At 50.1% G+C, this 17,424-nt stretch overlaps 5 protein-coding genes across 5 annotated transcripts; 3 read left to right on the top strand and 2 right to left on the bottom strand.

The window, feature by feature from the left end:
• Positions 1-659: 659 nt before the first annotated feature.
• Positions 660-2,379, top strand: PtrM4_009140 (uncharacterized protein; the record flags this gene model as incomplete). The annotated part of the gene is made up of 2 exons (XM_066102919.1): positions 660-900; positions 1,898-2,379. The coding sequence occupies 2 exons, from the start codon at positions 660-662 to the stop codon at positions 2,377-2,379; spliced, it is 723 nt and encodes a 240-aa protein (XP_065965121.1).
• A 3,333-nt stretch (positions 2,380-5,712) lies between these two features.
• PtrM4_009130 (LHP1, La protein, small RNA-binding pol III transcript stabilizing protein) lies at positions 5,713-9,099 on the bottom strand (the record flags this gene model as incomplete). Its single annotated transcript, XM_066102918.1, has 3 exons — positions 5,713-6,241; positions 6,408-7,157; positions 7,208-9,099. The coding sequence occupies 3 exons, from the start codon at positions 9,097-9,099 to the stop codon at positions 5,713-5,715; spliced, it is 3,171 nt and encodes a 1,056-aa protein (XP_065965120.1).
• Positions 9,100-12,694: 3,595 nt separating this feature from the next.
• Positions 12,695-13,419, top strand: PtrM4_009120 (Transcription initiation factor TFIID, subunit TAF10 (also component histone acetyltransferase SAGA); the record flags this gene model as incomplete). Its single annotated transcript, XM_001930885.1, has 2 exons — positions 12,695-12,955; positions 13,012-13,419. The coding sequence occupies 2 exons, from the start codon at positions 12,695-12,697 to the stop codon at positions 13,417-13,419; spliced, it is 669 nt and encodes a 222-aa protein (XP_001930920.1).
• Positions 13,420-13,670: 251 nt separating this feature from the next.
• PtrM4_009110 (mitochondrial 37S ribosomal protein uS19m) lies at positions 13,671-14,129 on the bottom strand (the record flags this gene model as incomplete). Its single annotated transcript, XM_001930884.2, has 4 exons — positions 13,671-13,713; positions 13,784-13,963; positions 14,013-14,028; positions 14,087-14,129. The coding sequence occupies 4 exons, from the start codon at positions 14,127-14,129 to the stop codon at positions 13,671-13,673; spliced, it is 282 nt and encodes a 93-aa protein (XP_001930919.1).
• A 258-nt stretch (positions 14,130-14,387) lies between these two features.
• On the top strand, positions 14,388-16,752 carry PtrM4_009100 (SbcD, DNA repair exonuclease; the record flags this gene model as incomplete). Its single annotated transcript, XM_066102917.1, has 5 exons — positions 14,388-14,418; positions 14,472-16,280; positions 16,395-16,603; positions 16,653-16,719; positions 16,748-16,752. 5 exons carry the CDS (start codon positions 14,388-14,390, stop codon positions 16,750-16,752), a joined length of 2,121 nt encoding a protein of 706 aa, XP_065965119.1.
• Between the last annotated feature and the right edge of the window lie 672 nt (positions 16,753-17,424).

Here is a 17,424-nt window from a genome sequence, read left to right as displayed (position 1 = left end):
ATGCAACACCATTTGGCTGGTCTTGAGATCCCACGTTCGATGTGGAGTTGAAGCACCTTGATGTGAGGTCTTATTATTTGCCTTCGGTCAGAATTTGCGCTGGTAAAAGTCGCGCTGGTGTTGGGTTAGGCGATGGGTTGAGCGGTGTAGGGACTGAGTAGCAAACTGTTGTCGTCACGTGATGGTGGATAACGAAGACGAAGGAACATGACAGAACGTTACCAATAGCTCGCCACCCTCGCTAATACTAAAAGCGGGGTATAGTAAGCCTAAAAATATGCCCCGGATTTGACAGCAAATAACAACCAAGATAGATTATTTCCCAATCCCTATCAAAGCACCTTAAAGCTGTGCAGCATATCGTTCACTGCCCAACGAATGTATGCGATACAACAGTCTTACCTAATATCAATGCATAAAGAACTTAGGCTCATTCTTAGTATTTAGCAACCAATCAACATCTTGTTATCTTTCGTGAATGCATACGTACCAGCACATCTGTACAAGAAAATTCGAGTTTCCCAGTAATTAGTCACTCTCATGTGTCAGCTTTAGTTTAGAGTATATAGTTACTTGATTTTGGCAGTGTCTGACAGAATTCTCATTGACAGCAAAGACATCAGCTTCATATAAATCCTTGTTAGCAAGGATGTATCGTGATGCCGCACCACTACCAGAATCGGAAAGATACCGACAATGCTAATATAACTAGTCCAATAAGCAGAACACTGCAAAAAGAGATAGCTACACTCTTTGCCAAGGGAGAGCAGCTAGACATTATCTTCGACACATCCAAAACAGAGCTAATCCACTTCACCGCTAAGAAGGAGAGGATAGAAAGAGCCCTCATACTCCCAAACAACGACCGGATAGAACACAAAGACACTGTCAAGTGGCTAGGTATCTATCTAGACAACCGACTATCATTCAAATCACATGTGTCTATACGTGTAAGCTAAGCCAGACAAGCTTTCTACAGGCTAGGAAGACTAGCGAACATTGAACTCGGCCTATCAACACACGCTATTAGACAACTATACTTAGCATGTGTAACTAGCGTGTCAGACTACGGAGCACAAATATACTAGCAAAACTAACCCTACGCTACAAAGAAACTACAGTCACTACACAACCTAGCTTGTCGAAAAACTCTAGGAGTGTTTAGAACAGCACCAACAGTCCCTACAAGCCTCGAAGCGAGCCTACTACCACTAGCAATTAGGCTTAACTTAACTATCCGGAACTACGCAAGCAGAGCAAACCTGCTAGCCAACACCCATCTAATTGCAAAGGCAATAACTCGGATCCAATTAACTAATCTCTAACGCTCAAAGAAACTAAACTAGCACAGACAGCTACAAACTATTACTAACGCAATTCCTAAAAACAACAAAAGAGACACAGAGCAGACTATCCTATACCGGTTTAGGCCATGGGATACTCTAAACTATACCGTAATAGTCTCTCAAAAATCCAAAGAAGAGGAGGCAAATGCGCACCAAGCCTACATTAAAACAAGGCTAGACAATTACACGACAATATACTCAGACGCCTCGCAAACACAAGAAGGAAAAGAAATAGGAGTTGGGATAGCAGTCTACAACTCAACTCAGCAAGAGATCTACTCAGAAACAGTTAATATCGGCAGACTCCGCAACAATCAATCGATTGACATGATTGATTCCTATATAGGTTAAAGAATTACTTCATTAGGCAGCCTTTAACCTAGATAGGAATCAATCATGCCGATCCGATTGATTGTTGCGGAGTCTGAATATCGGACAATACCAGCTAGTCTACAACGGCGAACTAGAAGGGATCACACGAGCATTCGAATACGCAGCAAAGAACGCTACAACCGACCAGGAATTTAAGGTCTACGCAGATAACTAAGCAGCAATCTACAGGCTTAAAAACCTATCAGATAACCCAGGACAGCATTGGCAACTCCGATGTCTAAAAGCGGCAAATACGATCCGACGAAAACAAGCAAACATCCACCTACTCTGGGCACCTAGACACACAGATATAGTTGGAAACGAAAGAGCAGACTACCTAGCAAAAGAAGCAACTAAAGAGGACCCCAGATCAACAACAAAGAGCATTGCCTACCTAGGCACGACAATTAAAAGGATACAACAAACAGAACAACGCCAGGAGTATAAGAAATACAAAGCAAGAGCAACCGCTCTAAACAAAGCTACCTACTCAGCTAAATACCCTCTTAAAATCAGCAAAACCATCCAAATGCCACAGAACACGAAAAGAGTAACCTCTAGCGCTTTCTACTCTCTTAAGCTAGGACACGGATACTTCAACTCCTACCTAAAGAGATTTAAGAAACGAGACTCTAATCGCTGCACCTGCCAAAACATCTAAACGCTAGAACACCTACTACTGTACTGTCATCTATACAAAGACCATCGAAAAACGCTCCTACAAACAATCAAACATCGCCCAGTTACACTACCACTACTACTCCACACTAGTATAGGTATAGAAGCAACCCTAGCTTTTATCACTAGCACCAGAATAGGAACAAGAAAATGGTACCTAGGACAGCCACCAGAAGACCTATAGAGAGACACTGTATAAAACTAAAACCACAACCCTCTCCTTTGCCACAAGAGCCCGCTGCTACATCTCTTTCTACTTATCAAACTGCTCTTTAGCACCTGGCAACAAACAGATACAAGCTATCTTTTGTAGAAAAGCCAAAAACCATATTAGCGAACCATACCAGAAAACCATGTAAATTAGAAAAACCAAGATAGAACGGCCTTCGGCCAAAGTCCTACATAGTCTCTGACTGAAAAAGGACTCTAATGGAATAATAATAATAATAATAATAGTCCAATAAGCATAAGCATTTAGCAAATTTTCCTTGAGTATATAGAGGTTATTTAAAACTATAAAACTATCTCATGAACATGAATATGGAATAGAGTGGGACTGGTTGAGTATTAGAGGATGAGGTGATAGGTTCGATGATCAACCGAACAGACAACTTACTTGGTATTTTCCGAAATGAACTATTCGCTGCAAGAGAAGTCGCTCCTGGAACACCCAGGTTCTAATTAAGATTGGGAAGTGCCCAGATTCAGGGTAGAGGCTGTGAAATCTGGGCGGCTATTCGCGAATGTAAAGGCCGTGGAGACATAGACGGCAAGCCTTGTATCCACAGTCCGCAACAATCAATTAAGTGGGTCCTAGAAGGTTCAGATTGGATTGATTGATTACCGCTTTAAGCCTAGTAGTTACCTATAGGAGTTTAAGCCCTACCTAGATAGGTAAGTGGGTCTAGGAGAGTGACCGGATTGAATTGATTGTTGCGGAGTCTACTTGTATCAACTACGGTTGGGTGCAATAAATCCACCGTTGCTGACATCATATCATAAAGCTGCGATATTTGCTCATATATTCGTGTCATTGTTGTAGTAGCTTCTTTCCAATCGTCTTTGTCGTCTTGTCTGTTGCCTGAATAAATTAGCATGTGGCTACCTCGCAATTATATCCCAAGTTGTAGCTTACACAACGCATCAATCCAGATGTATATCAGACTGAGCCTGGCGCACAGAGTGACGGCATCACAAAAAGTCTTGTGTAGCTGACTGATGGGTATCCAAATTTGGAGCAGACGATAAGACGCCTTGTCTAGGGGAAGTGAAGGGCCTGTCTTATCCCAACAATGACTGAGACACGCATACTTGGCCGGGGATCCCACGTTCTCTCAGAGATATACGTATGTATCGCCAATGTCAGGGATCCTTTTTGCCAACTGGCTTGGTGAAGATGCACCACAGACTCCATGGTTCTCTACGCAATTCTTGATTCACCCCTGCAGGGTGTGAAGCGCTTGATTCGACGATGTGTCCTCTGATGGTAGAGAAACATTCTTAACCAAACATGCTAATTTCAGATCATAGGAAGGCGCAACTGTCGTGTCGTTTTCTTTTCCTGTATTGATCAGAACTTGATAACAGTTAACAGCGATGCGATGATGCTCCACTCTCCATAGTCATACTAGCCAACGGTTTTGGACTAAAACATCTCTTTTGTCTTTGCATACATGCCTTGTTGGAGCCATATAAGCAATAAAGTGCCCCGCCCGACTAGTATTAAGTGAAAAACTTCCAGCTCCAATGTTACAGTATGCTATTAGGTCCGAGCTGGTTCGATTTCTCGGCTTTGTCCACAAGGTCCCGAAGTCTCAATAGTATTTGGTAACCCCTTGGTTCCCAGTTCTGCCTCCAATAGCTGACGGAAGCAATTTGTTCCTCATGAAGACATTGATGAATATGGGTTGTGACCGCATCGAGTAGTAAGTCGCAACCTTGGTAGGCAGCTGCAGCCCCTAGACGAAGCTCTGCAATATCTGGAGTCTGAGCAACCTGGAATATGTTTCTCTCAAGATACGAAGAAAAGAAGACCTGTCGAACTTCGCAAGGCTCATGGGTGGGAAATTTGACGGTAGACGACGCTGCCATAAGAGAGTCCAGGCTGTCTGTAGCACGCCCATCAGTTGACGAGTCCTCTTAGACTTCGGCATCCATGACCGTCAACAAGCCTAACTCCTTAGAGTAATACAAAAAGTTGATCAAGGTTTATAGAATGAAGAAGATCTTTGACTTCACTAGATGAATTCGTAGTGTATGAACACGTTAATAAGCATATAGCCATGAATGTCGGATCGTGAGTATCGGTAGAGACGTCGGCTGCTTGACACTTCGGCCCGACTTCGGCCCACCTTGCGCAGAGCTTAGGTGTACCTTCGTAGCAGCTATGTTCGTAGACAATCAATACGAATACCAATACCAGTCACCAGAAGAACCTTGTTGTTGTTATTCACCCGTACGATCGTACAAGGCCTACCAACAATGAAGCTACTAAGAGGTGGGGTCACCGGGCAGTACATGAGGTTGCAGAAGTCACATACCAACTCACCCACCGACCGCCCTGTGTTTCAAGGAGGGAGTCGGGAGAACAACGCTGTAATCACGTGTTATTACTTAGCAGTGCTTTTGGGTGGTTCATCGGGTCAACGTGTGCCATGGTACCAGCAGCCCTTTTTCAACAATCTTCCATCGGCACCACTAATGCCGTCTTGCTGTCAGACTATCTGTGCATCACTACATGTAGACACGAAAAGGATTTGATGAGAAACGCAAGCTGTTCTTTTTTTTTTGTACTTTTACAAAATCAAGGTCTGAGTGTACAAGCCTTCCACGTTGAAACCGTTGCTTTCTTGTAGATATGGGTACCAGAATACCATATCTACTTGTGAAGGAAAAATAACATACATACCACGATGCCCGGAGAAGAGATTCGCCGTCGACACGCACATGTTGAGCTGACTGAAAATGCAAAAACCACCACACAAGACGCCGGCTCCAATGCTATAGAACCCTACGCAGAGCCACTAGATCCAGGAGAATAGGAAAAGCCAGATCCTTTGGAGGGTATTTCGTATTGTGCATGTTATTTCGTGGGAACATTAAGGAAATACCGGGAATGTGCGCAAAAGAGTCTATCGTAAACGAAGGGTCCATCGTCGACCATGAGAACGCCAGAAAATGAACTTTTTGTTGATGTATGAACTCCCCAAAACACACAAGGGGGACGGCACAGTGGACGCAACAAGACGAAAAAGGATGACCAGAAAAATCATAACCCACGTGACCACCGTGCATCGTATTTTGCACCATTGTTCGCTCATGGTCTAGTCAACAGGGTCAGAGTATCGGCATCGAGCAAGTCATCCATGCGCTTCCGACTTCGGGCACCGATGCCACCATTGTAAGCCGATCGCAATTGACAGAAAGCCGGTCCATACACGTGCTCGGTTCTAATCAGCTCGGCGTAGTCGGCGGCCACTCGCTGTCGGATTACGCCCTGTGGTGATAGCAAAGACTCCCCGTAAAACTTGATCAAATTTAAAATGCCAGCATCCGTCTCATATTGGACGGCGTCTTCGAATGCCAAATAGCGGAATTCGTCGTACATTGAGTTGTTGAAATTTCGTATCAAAAAATGCGACCAAAACTGGTAAAGAACATTCATGTCGTAAGGCGTTGTGCCAAAGGGGGCAGTTGAACGCTGTTGGAGCGCTTTTGACCGAAGGTCATAATATGACTCATGCGAAGAATCGGAAGGAATGGAGTGGACCGGATTGTGTTGATCTTTGACCCAATAGAGGCGGACAGGAGGAGAAGTTGATCGTTGGCGGCAGTCTTCAGGGTTACTACTTGGGTCATCAGCACGGATACCAGGGACATAGCGGACAGTGGGTAGATGACAGCCAGCCATGAAAGTTCATTGCACTTCCGGAACGGGCTGGCCTGAAGCGAGTACTGCAGAGGCCCTCGAGTATATATCATGATGGAATGCGTGAAGCGCTGCCCACTTACCCATGAGAGGAGCCACCGTTTACCCTCGGTTGACATGTGATTGACTTCTCCAAATCATCTGGCACGCCATGTTTACTATCGATGGAGCCATTAGAAAACGTTCGTGAAACGGAATGAGGCAACGCTGTTTGTGACTGGTCTTGCTTGCGAACAATGACTGTCAAGCTGTCGAGTTGCATGTCAGAAAATAAATCAGGTTCTCCACTCACAGCCTTGGTCGCGTTCTCGATGGGGTGCCCGTTCGAGACAGCAGTGCCTTTTGTTTCCTCAATACCAGCGCCATTCACTGCGTTCTCTGGTGGTACCATTCCACCCTCTTGGGGAGTAGGATGAAAGCTATTCATCTGTGAATACGCGCCTTCACCTCCATACGGGCTCATCGGGAAACCAGGTGACATTGTTGACCACTGGGGAGGGTTGGAGGGGTCAAAGCCGGCAGGGCGAGAAAACTGAGGGACATGAAGCTCCTTTGGGCCCTCGTTCCTTGCACTTGCTTCGCGCTCGGTAATGTCAAGCACCCACAGTTGCCAGCCATCTTTACGACGTAGCAGCTCTTGACCGGTCTCAGAGGTGCAATACTCAACCTCGGCAGACTGCTGGCAGGCGAGTCTAATCGTATCAAGATCAAGAGTAAGGTTCTTGATGCGGTTGAAACCAGCGACAAACTCAAGTGGCACGAACCCCTGCGAGTCCATATGCCGGCGTAGATAGACGTCCTTGAGTAGGTTCTCGAGGGAGAAGTAGTAGGATCTAGTGCACTATTAGCAAAGATATCAAGAGGGTGGTTTACGGAATCATACACCTGAGAGACGAGTGTGTTAAAGACTTGGTACTGATCAAGGCCGCTGCCGTACGGGCTGAACGGTGGTACAGCACTCATTGGTTGAACCATGCCATAGGAATACATGTCATGAGATGTCTGCAGAGAAGGAAGTTGGTAACCGTTTTGGTACGCCTGATACCGGTATGGGTCATTAGTCAGTGACTGAGATCGATGACTATTCCGTCCGTATTTGCCTTGAGGCGCAGGAAAGAAGCTGTTGCTCTCAGGTACAAATGTTGTAGGGGACCGTGGCCCTACAGGGAAGCCTGACGAGGGGTGCCCGTTGGCGAAATGATGGCTGTTACTGTTGTAACCTCCACGCGCCCCTCGACCGCCTCCACGGCCACGCTCGCGGCCGCTAGAGAAGGAACCGAAGCGCTTTGAATGACCGTGGGGGCCATCCTGGTAGGTAGGACCTCGACGCTCACCCTCTCCAGCAGCATCAGACTGCATTCCAGCAGGAGCCCGACGCTCGTCCCAGGTGTTATCCTTGGTGGGTGACGATGCGTCCTCTCTCCTGCGCTCTCCTACACCATGGTGCTCACCGCGGCGGTTCTTGTGAGGCTTGTTGGGGTACTGACGCGGGTAGGCACCGTTCTGGGCCGGCATCTGCGATGTCACGGTTGATCCCCTGGGCTGCACCTCGGACTCAGGCGCTACAAAGCCAGTAGCCTTTACGGCACCATCTCCGTTAACTGCGGGAGCCTGGCTCTTCGATGTAGTCGCGTTGGCAGAGGCATCTTGCGCAACTGCCTCAATGCGCTCCCGCTTGATGTGTTCACCATTGGGTGCAGAGCCATCCTTCTCCGTCTGTTCAGTACCGTTGCTGGCGAAACCAGTAGGTCTGCCACTAGTCGGCGCTCCACCACGTCCACCAGGTCGGCCACCTCTCCGCGCATTTGCAGCATTGGGCAGAGGCGTGTTGAACACGACAGATGGTGTGTATGGGATTTTCACCCACTCCTGCTTACTGGTAGATGCGCTGTCTTTGCGAGCATTCTCCACCTTTTCGCCCTTTTCCTGGGCCTTTTTGCGGTCCTCGTCGATAGCGGTGTCTGGAGTCGGCCATGACTCTTGGTCACGGTTTGGCGGCGGCGGTAGTACGCTCGGCGGCGCTGCTTTGACGTCCTTGTCGGAGAACCTGCCCTTGGCACCGTTTCTGGTCTCGACATCGCCCTTTACGTCTTTGCGGCCTGGAGCACCTTCTCCTCGGCCCTTTTGCTTGTTCTCAGAAGCTGTGCCTTTCTCTTGAGACATTGACTCGGTCTTCTTTGTGGGTGCGCCGGTGGATGCCTGTGAAGCCCCGTTGGAAACGGGCGCGGGTACAACTTTCTGGATCTTGGCCTTCATCTCGTCGGCCCGCAACTTCCATGGGTTCACGGTTGGTACAGGCGCATCGTGCAGCGGCTTGACTACAGTGTTCTTGCCCTTCTTAACCTTTTCGGAGGTCTTCTCTACCGGCTCAACCGACTTGTCCACCGAGGTTGAGGCCTGCGATTTGTTATCCCAGGTCGTTGACTCGGAGGAGGCGTTCTGTATCGATGCGACGTCATCATCTTTGGTCACTGTTGACGAAGATGAGGCTCCCAGATCGGGAGAGGAGACGACCGAGGCATCTACGGGATGTGAGTCCTTGGCTGCCCTAGAAGCAGAGCGTTCTGGCTGCGCCTCGTGAGGGACGGCAGGCTGCTCAGGACGCGACTCGGCCTCAACATCTTCAGCCCAGTTGCTCGGTGAAGGATGTGAATCTGATGCAGATAGGCTGCTTGCTTCTTTAGACTGTGTTACAGGGTTGGGTACCGGCTTGTTCAAGCTAGGCGGCGTTGAAATGCCTTTTGCGGCTTGCGCGTATGAGAAAGTGGCTGCCATGGTGAAGCTGGCGTGTGCGTCTCGGCTACAGTTGGATTGATAAGACGAGGGTGAGCGCAGGGGTCCCCGGTGGGAGCGCTGAAGAGTAGACCAACTGGTGTTGTTGGCGCTGGTGTGTCCGGAGAGGTGTGTATTGACCTCCCCGCACGTAAATGCCGTTGCTGCTACCAAGTCGCGGGTTGGTGACAGAAGGAAGCTGCTCGGTAAGATTTCTGCGGGGGCAGAAATTTAAGTAGTGGCGCGGATAGTGGACCGGTAGTGGGCGATTTCACACGCCGGGGGTACAGAGAGTGTTTCCTAAGATGATGGCAGAAAGCTTCGCAGGTGCTGCAGTAGATGGTGTTAGCGAGGGTGTCGACAGCATGTGCTGAGTAGCAAAGAATGCAGGAGGCAAAAGGTGGGTGAGTAAGAATCGAGGCGTTGTGGTCTGAAATAGTGACGTGGGTGGGCGTAGTGGGATTTTAAAGGGCACCACTGGCCGAAATGAGTGCGTGGGTTGCGGAGGGCTAAGCGGGAAGGCACGCAAAGGACACACAGGGTCCTACTGGCACCAGCTCATAAGCAGACAGCAGGCAGGTGTGTTGCGCAGACGGCCAAACGCAGACGGGCGGGGAAGTAGGCAAAGAGTCTTGAGCAAGCGGGCGTGGGCGTGAGCGGTCAGGTGTGCAAAACTAACCTCTTGAGAGAGTCTGAGTAGACGGTAGGGTCGTCCTTTGAGTGACTTTGGTCAAGCAGACACTTGCGACGGTGGCAGAACGTCGTGGGGTGGCTTGGGTTTAAGTGAGGGTGTCGGTCGGGTAGGCAGAATACGGGCGCCAGGCACACCAAGGTCGTCGTTACAAAGCGGGTTTGGCGGGCAGGTAACGACGAGGCAGCGGGCTGAGGCGGCGTCTGATGGTCGTATGCGAAGTTGACGAGGCAGACCAGGCGCCGGTGGGCAAAATTGACTTGTCGTGTGTGCGGGAGGAGCAAGCGCAGGTGGAAGTGGAAGAAAGAGGGTCACTATCAAGCGCGAATTTTTCTTTCGTTAAGGTGGTGCTCTACTAAAAGACCCCGACAGCCCACGCTACTCGGCGCATTCACCACACTTTTGCCCACGGCCCGTGGAGAGGGGACGTGGAGGTGCTAGCGGGCGACGCGCAGTTTGTACTGCAAGCCAGCGCAGTGTCTGTGAAGCAGTGAAGCCTGCCCGCTGCGCTGATTGTGTGCATGTGCATGTGTGCTTTTGCATTTGCAGCATCGCAGTTTGACTGAGACGCGCTTGGAGAAAACACGCCAATGACGTCTCGCGCACCGTTCTCGACCCCTCATTCTGCCCTACTGCTACTGCCCTACTGCTGCCACTGCCATGCTGCCCTACTAGAAATAAAACATGTAGTAGAAGCCTTTCTATGGCTGCCTGCACGGAGCGTGTGAAAGTGTGAGCGTGTGAGTTGCCATTCGGGCCTCTTCCGTCACGGCCGTGCCGGCATGTGCAGTCCACGTCCTTTTGCCATGGCCCGCACGAGCGAGCTGCGAGCCAGGTACGGGTCCGTCCTTGTGCCCACGGGAAAACGGGACACGACCATTGGCCTTCCGAATCCCGCCGAGGGCGCGCCCAAGGTGCTGTTGGTTTGCAATATACTTATAGCACAGTCATCTCCCACGACTTGCAAGTCAGTGCGCCGGCACAGATAAGTTGCCGACGGCCATCCCGTCGATTTGACTTCTAAGCTATTTGCAGCTGCACCAAACTCGGTGCCTCATATGATGGCACAAACACGGACACATCCACCGCCACAACCACTTTTCTTGTTCCGAACGAAGCTGGCCTGCATTCACACAGCCTTCCTTTTGGCGCCCGCCGTCGCTCTCCGGCTTTGTCCCCGTCCATGCCTGCGGAATGCCTGGAGAATGGCCCTTGTCTTGTTAGAGTATTATACTGTATGTATGATTACAGCGTCATGACGCCCAAGAGGCCAGGGCCAGCAATATCACAGATTGATCGAGCATGCTCAAATACGCGAACCGGGAGCAGCTGATTATCAACAACCAAACATATTTATAGCAGTCGACTAGGTCTTCACTTGTAGCGCGCGGCCAACGTCCACCTCTCCATCCTTATCCTCGCTTTGTCTTCGCTATTCGCCCACCACCAAATACTCCACTGTACATGCTTCCACCCCATGGCCAGAGCTTCTCTGATGAGCATTAAATCTTCTCGCCGAGGCTCGTGCATTTCGAAAGCCACCATCGCTCGGTCAGAGAAATGCATTCTCTTATAGTCTGCGACGACCCTGAATAGTCCTCTGCCCAACGCAGGTAGACCGATTGGCCGCAGCACCGCTCTCTGCCTCTCTGCAAGGATCGAAGAGCGATATATAACATTGAGATGGTGCTGCGAGATAATCTGCAAAGACAGTTGATGAGTCTCGTCGCACAAGCTGATGCCTAACGGGAAGAGAGATGATGCTGGCTGTCTCCATATCACGCTAGAACGTGGCAATGTCACCAGTGGCTAAGGTCGTCTACGGCTGACCTTTGCGCGAACAAAGTCGGCCTCGCTGAGCTCTCTCTCTAACCAAACATCTTCAAGGATGCGTATGCCCTGATATCGAGCCAAGACATCACAGATTGCATCATGTGACCAGGCGGCAGGATTTGGGCACGAATCGGTGACCGACTTTAGAGATTGCTGCCAAGATGAGGTAAAGTCGTATGAAGGGACCACACCAAGGCTTCTTCCAGAACGCCGCTCCAGGTCATTGACAACGTTGCGGTGGAGACGCAAGACGTTGCACAGCTGGTAGTCGTACCGATGCTTAGGAGCATAGTGAATGACTGTTCGTATTATTTCGTAATAAAATCTCCCGTGGCTGATAATACCGTGCGTCTTCTTGCAAACTCGTCCAAGGTAGTGCACATCATCGATGCTCTCAAGATGGTGGAAAATACACACCAGGAGCTCAACAGGAAGGTCCGTAAGTACGGCCACGACATATTTTGTCAAGTGATGACGAGCGCAGGAGGCTATGTATATGCTTGCCAGTCTATAACGATAGTTCAGAAATGAGTGTAGACAAAATATTGATACGCTACGTGTGAGGTGGTTTGGTGCTGAGGGGCGAATTGAAGTGTGCTTCGTAGTAGTTTAGTTGTCGCTTCAGGACTGGAGCAATCAGGAAGTAGCAACTAGGTCATTCTCGTATTGGCAGGTGCAGCTGTGCAAGATGACTTCCTCGAGGGGCAGCTGGAAGATGTATCGCAATATGCATTAGGCTGAAGGCCCACAAGTGTCCTCTTACATGGCCATATGCCTGGGTCAGGTGCTGCCCGCATTTGTGCCAGAGCCTTGTAAGTAAGGTTAGTCAATCAACTAAAGTTGAATGCATACAATGCAGAAACAATTAGAGAGCAAGCTTGGAAGTGTGGGGGAGAAATAGTGGTAGATGCGCGCTGCATTGCTCCACCGGTTCAATCGCGCTTGCCGCATGTGGTTGCTTGGCTTGCCGTTCACTCACTCCCGCATTGTCTCCGCATCGGCGCAACCCAACTCTCTCTCTCGCCCACGTCATACAGTACGCCCTATCGCAACCGACATCAACGCATCGTCAATATGTCGGAAAATAACTCGCAGCCACCCGACACTCACATGGAGATGAACGACGAACTGGACCCGACGGTTGATGACGAGATCAAGCACGACGCGAGTCAAATGGAAACCGACGCCATGAACCTTGACGGCGCAAACGAGACAGAGCCGGCAACAGTCAACGGAGTGCCAGACTCGGCCACCGCATTTGAAGCTCGGATACCGGCCAAGAAGGACGCCACATTGCGCGAGTTCCTGGGTAAGATGGACGAATATGCACCCATCGTATGCGACTACCCGCCCCCCTGACCTAGAGAGCTGTGTATTAACCACGCCACTAGATACCCGATGCGGTGACAAACTACTACTTAACACGCGCCGGCCTACCGCCACCGCCCCAGACATCTCAGCATCTTGCGCGCCTCCTTGCCCTCGCTACGCAGAAGTTCATCGCCGACATTGCGGCCGACGCTTACCAGTTCTCCCGCATTCGCTCGTCCAACACTACGAGCAACAACCCTATGGGTGGTGCTGGAGGACCGCCCGGGACAGCTGCGCCTGGTGGAGCACAAGGGGGCAAAGACAGCGGGTCCAAGACCAAGGACTACAATCTCGGCATTCAGCGGCCAGGGTATGGTGGAGGAGGGCAGGGCGGCAGCCAAGGCCGTACTGTGCTCACCATGGAAGATTTGGGTATGGCCGTGGGCGAGTACGGCGTCAACATCAAGCGTGGCGAGTTCTACCGTTAGCACTTCTTGCATGTCTCTCACGAACATGTGAGAGTTGGACAATGACTGCACGCGGTAGTTTCGAAACACGACATGCATTTCAGGCGTTTGGTCGGCATCTTAGGCGCAAGGGCTTTCTCTCTCTCTATCAGGATATCAGGATATTTACCCACTACAGGGCTCATCATATTTGTACAATAGCAGTACAGAGTGGCTTCTAGATAACCCAAATCGATACCCAAACTCCCGTTCCATGCGCGTGCAGACCCTCCTCATTTGTTTTTCGTTTGCTTGTATGTGAACTGCTTCCGTGTTCTATGGAATATTTGTTAGCCAAGCCTTGCGTGCAGTTGCGCCCAATGGCCTTTTATCTTCAACTACATACGGCGCAAATTCTCCGAGCTTGTGCCCGACCATATCCTCTGTTATGGTAAGGTCCGAGTAGCTCTTGCCATTGTGTATCTGGAACTTCAGGCCGACAAAGTTGGGTAATATCGTCGCTGAGCGGGCTTGTGTCTTGATTGGTGGTACACGTTCGCCTGCCTTCTTCTGTACTATCGGTAGGCTTGGAGATATTAGAGCGATTCTGCTAGGGCTTCAAAGCTGCGGCTTACGCGACGATGTTGGGGCCTAAGTACAAGTCAGCCTGTCCTTTACTTTCACCTCATATCAATGAACCATGGGTTACCTTTCCAGACTGACCGAGCGCAGAGGGCTCGCGTAGGAAACATTGCTGCGTGAGGCGTGAAAGATGCGGTCGGCGAACCTTTTCGACAGGTTCCGATGGCTTTCACGAGAATCACGTGAGAGCGCGGGGCAGCGCTAACGGCTAATGGCTACGGTTGATGGCTTGGCCCAGGCGGAAACGCGTCGCGAATTGTGAGCTCTGTCGTGTAAGCCTTCCTTCAAGTCGAGTGATTGAAGTCTGCAGAAGTCAATTGAGTCGACAGTCTACCCCCACTAGTAGCGACGACACTTCACCGCACAGCATGCCACCACGAGCACGCGGTCAGCAGAGAGGTATACCAAAGAGTCAAGACAAGACGGAATGCATGCGCTAACTCGCCATGTAGATGCCGACACAATTCGTATCCTCGTCGCCACAGACAGTCATGTCGGATACAATGAACGCGATGCAGAGCGGAAAGACGACAGCTGGAAAACCTTTCATGAGGTCATGTGTCTAGCCAAGGAGCATGATGTCGACATGGTGCTGCACGCCGGGGATCTTTTCCATGAGAACAAGCCTTCGAGAAAATCCATGTACCAGGTCATGCGTTCCTTGCGTATGAACTGTCTTGGAGAGAAGCCATGCGAGTTGGAGATGCTGAGCGATGCGAGCGAGAACTTTGGCGGCATGTTTGATCATGTCAATTACGAGGATGAAGACATCAATATTGCAATACCAGTCTTTGCCATCCACGGAAATCATGACGACCCGTCAGGCGAGGGCTCATTCTCTCCGCTTGATTTGCTGCAGGCGTCTGGATTTGTCAACTACTTTGGGCGCACCCCGGAAGTCGATAAAATCGCAGTCAAGCCAGTACTTCTCCAAAAGGGCGGTACTAAGCTGGCTCTCTATGGTCTGAGCAACGTTCGCGACGAGCGCCTGTTCCACACTTGGAGGGACGGTAACGTCAAGTTCTTCCAGCCAGGTACACAAAAGGACGAGTGGTTCAATCTCATGAGCGTCCACCAGAATCATCATGCCCATACACCAACCAGCTACCTTCCCGAGAACTTTCTACCAGAATTCATGGATCTTGTAGTTTGGGGCCACGAGCATGAGTGTCTGATAGATCCCCGATACAATCCTGAAATGGGCTTCCACGTCATGCAACCCGGCTCGTCGGTGGCGACATCGCTCATGCCTGGAGAGGCTGTCCCCAAGCATGTCTGCATTCTAAGTGTCACGGGCAAGGAGTTTACTACCGAGAACATTCGCTTGAAAACCGTTAGGCCATTCATCATGAAAGAAATAGTTCTCGCGGAAGAAAGAGAAATTAAGCAAAAGGAGCTCTGGCGTGTCTCTGACAATCGCGCTAAGATCACTCAGCATCTAAACAAGGTCATCGAGGGTCTGATCGATGAAGCAAGGCGGGACTGGCTAGAGCTTCAAGTCGACAGAGAAGAGGGCGATGACATTGAAGTACCGCTACCACTCGTTCGGCTGCGAGTCGAGTACACGGCTCCTCCGCCGGGCGAGTTCCACTGCGAGAATCCTCAACGTATCTCAAACCGCTTCATGGGTAGGGTAGCCAATGTGAATGACGTCGTACAGTTCCATCGGAAGAAGAAGTCGGCGAACCGATCGCTGAAGATTACCACGGAGGAACCAGACGAGCAGATGCTCGCTGAACTAACGATTGATTCAGTGAAGGTCGATAGGCTCGTGAAAGAGTTTCTCACGGCCCAGACCTTGACAATCCTGCCGCAAAATTCGTTCGGAGACGCCGTTTCCCAGTTTGTAGACAAAGACGACAAACATGCTATGGAGACGTTCGTGAAAGAGAGTCTCAAAAACCAGTTGAAACATTTGATGGAGGCTAATGAAGTTGAAGAGGAAGAGATTGTCAAAGAGATGGCAGAGTACCGCGAACAACTCGAGGACTTGTTTGCCTCAGGACAGCTCAAGAAGGTCCGGAAGTCTAAGACTAAACCTAAGCCGGATAATTGGGACAGCGATTTTGAGGGTCACTGGGCTGACCAACCTGGCGCTCTCATACGATCTGACAACGAAGTAGAGAAGGACGACGACGAGAGTTTAGCTACGATACCAACAAAGAAGGCTGCTCCACGCGGCCGTGGCAAAGCAGCTAGCACAACTTCACAAGCAGTTGCAGCTACGAAGAAGGCTGCACCAGCTGCTAGAGGCGGCCGGGGTAAAAAGAAGGTTGTAGAAGAGGAAGAAGAAGATGAAGAGGAGGAAGACAACGACGTAATCATGGTTGATGACGATGACGATGAAGAAGACAGCGGCGAAGACCTTTTTGTAGCATCACAGAAGAAGGCCCCAGCAAAGAAAGCCGCCGCGAAAACAACAAAAGCACCTGCAAGGGCCAAGTCGCCGGCCAAGAAGACAACTACCGCGCGAACAAAGGCTGCTACAACACAATCAAAGTTGAGCTTCTCTCAAACGCCGACTCAGCGTAGCCAGCCAACTCGGCCCACAACGTCGCGTAGTAAAAAAGTAGTACAAGAGCCCGTAAGTAACAGCATACTCTTCATGTGAAAAGCGACTAATGTATGAGCAGAGCGACGACGAGATCGAATCCGATGATGCCTTTGAGTCAGCGCCGCCACCGAGTACTCGTGCCACCCGTAGGAGATAGTCTCGGTCGCCTCTCAGACTAGCATGAGGGTTGCGATTGAGAAAGACTTCAGGAACACATTGGAATGCAAAAACAGCATATGATATCAAACGTGGAGCATAGCGATGGCGTTCAGGTGTAATTTGGGATAATACGTAATGCAGCATAGAACCTGCAATGCAAGGCATACCGTAGGTGTTATATCCACATTCATGTGATTTACCGTCTTGAAATATCCAGGTATCCTTACGTATGATACCTGTCATCATGTCTCTGTTTTTGGCAATGCTCACTGTTGACACGGACGAGGCTTCCGGGTCCACCGCTCCTTCCTCAACCACAGGTAGTAGCTACGCTTACCAGCATCTCAGCTGCGTCACATTTCACGATGTTCTTCATCAAACCTTCCCCCATCGTCCTTCAATCATCTCTTTCCCTAACAACCGACCCTCATTGACCGTGCTTGGGGAGTGACGACATGATGCAGGCTATAACAACGTACCCGGCAGCTTCACTTGAGCTTCTTCCCAACACACTCATTTTGGTTCCATCTTCTTGTTCCGTCCCGTCTTCTTTCACATTGCTGCACTTCGGCTTTTTGGATAGCTGTCGTTCGCTCGTTGTTCACATTGCCCTCTCATCGATCAGCTTTGAGGTGCGTCTACACTCTCTGGCGTTTATATGCTCATTGATCAAGTGAACATGCGCCATCCAA

The sequence above is a fragment of the Pyrenophora tritici-repentis genome, chromosome 1 (genome assembly GCF_003171515.1).
Source record: "Pyrenophora tritici-repentis strain M4 chromosome 1, whole genome shotgun sequence".
NCBI classification, from domain to species: Eukaryota; Fungi; Ascomycota; class Dothideomycetes; order Pleosporales; family Pleosporaceae; genus Pyrenophora; species Pyrenophora tritici-repentis.
The sequence above is the reverse complement of the archived record's forward strand: the minus strand, read 5'-3'. Positions and strand labels throughout refer to the sequence as shown.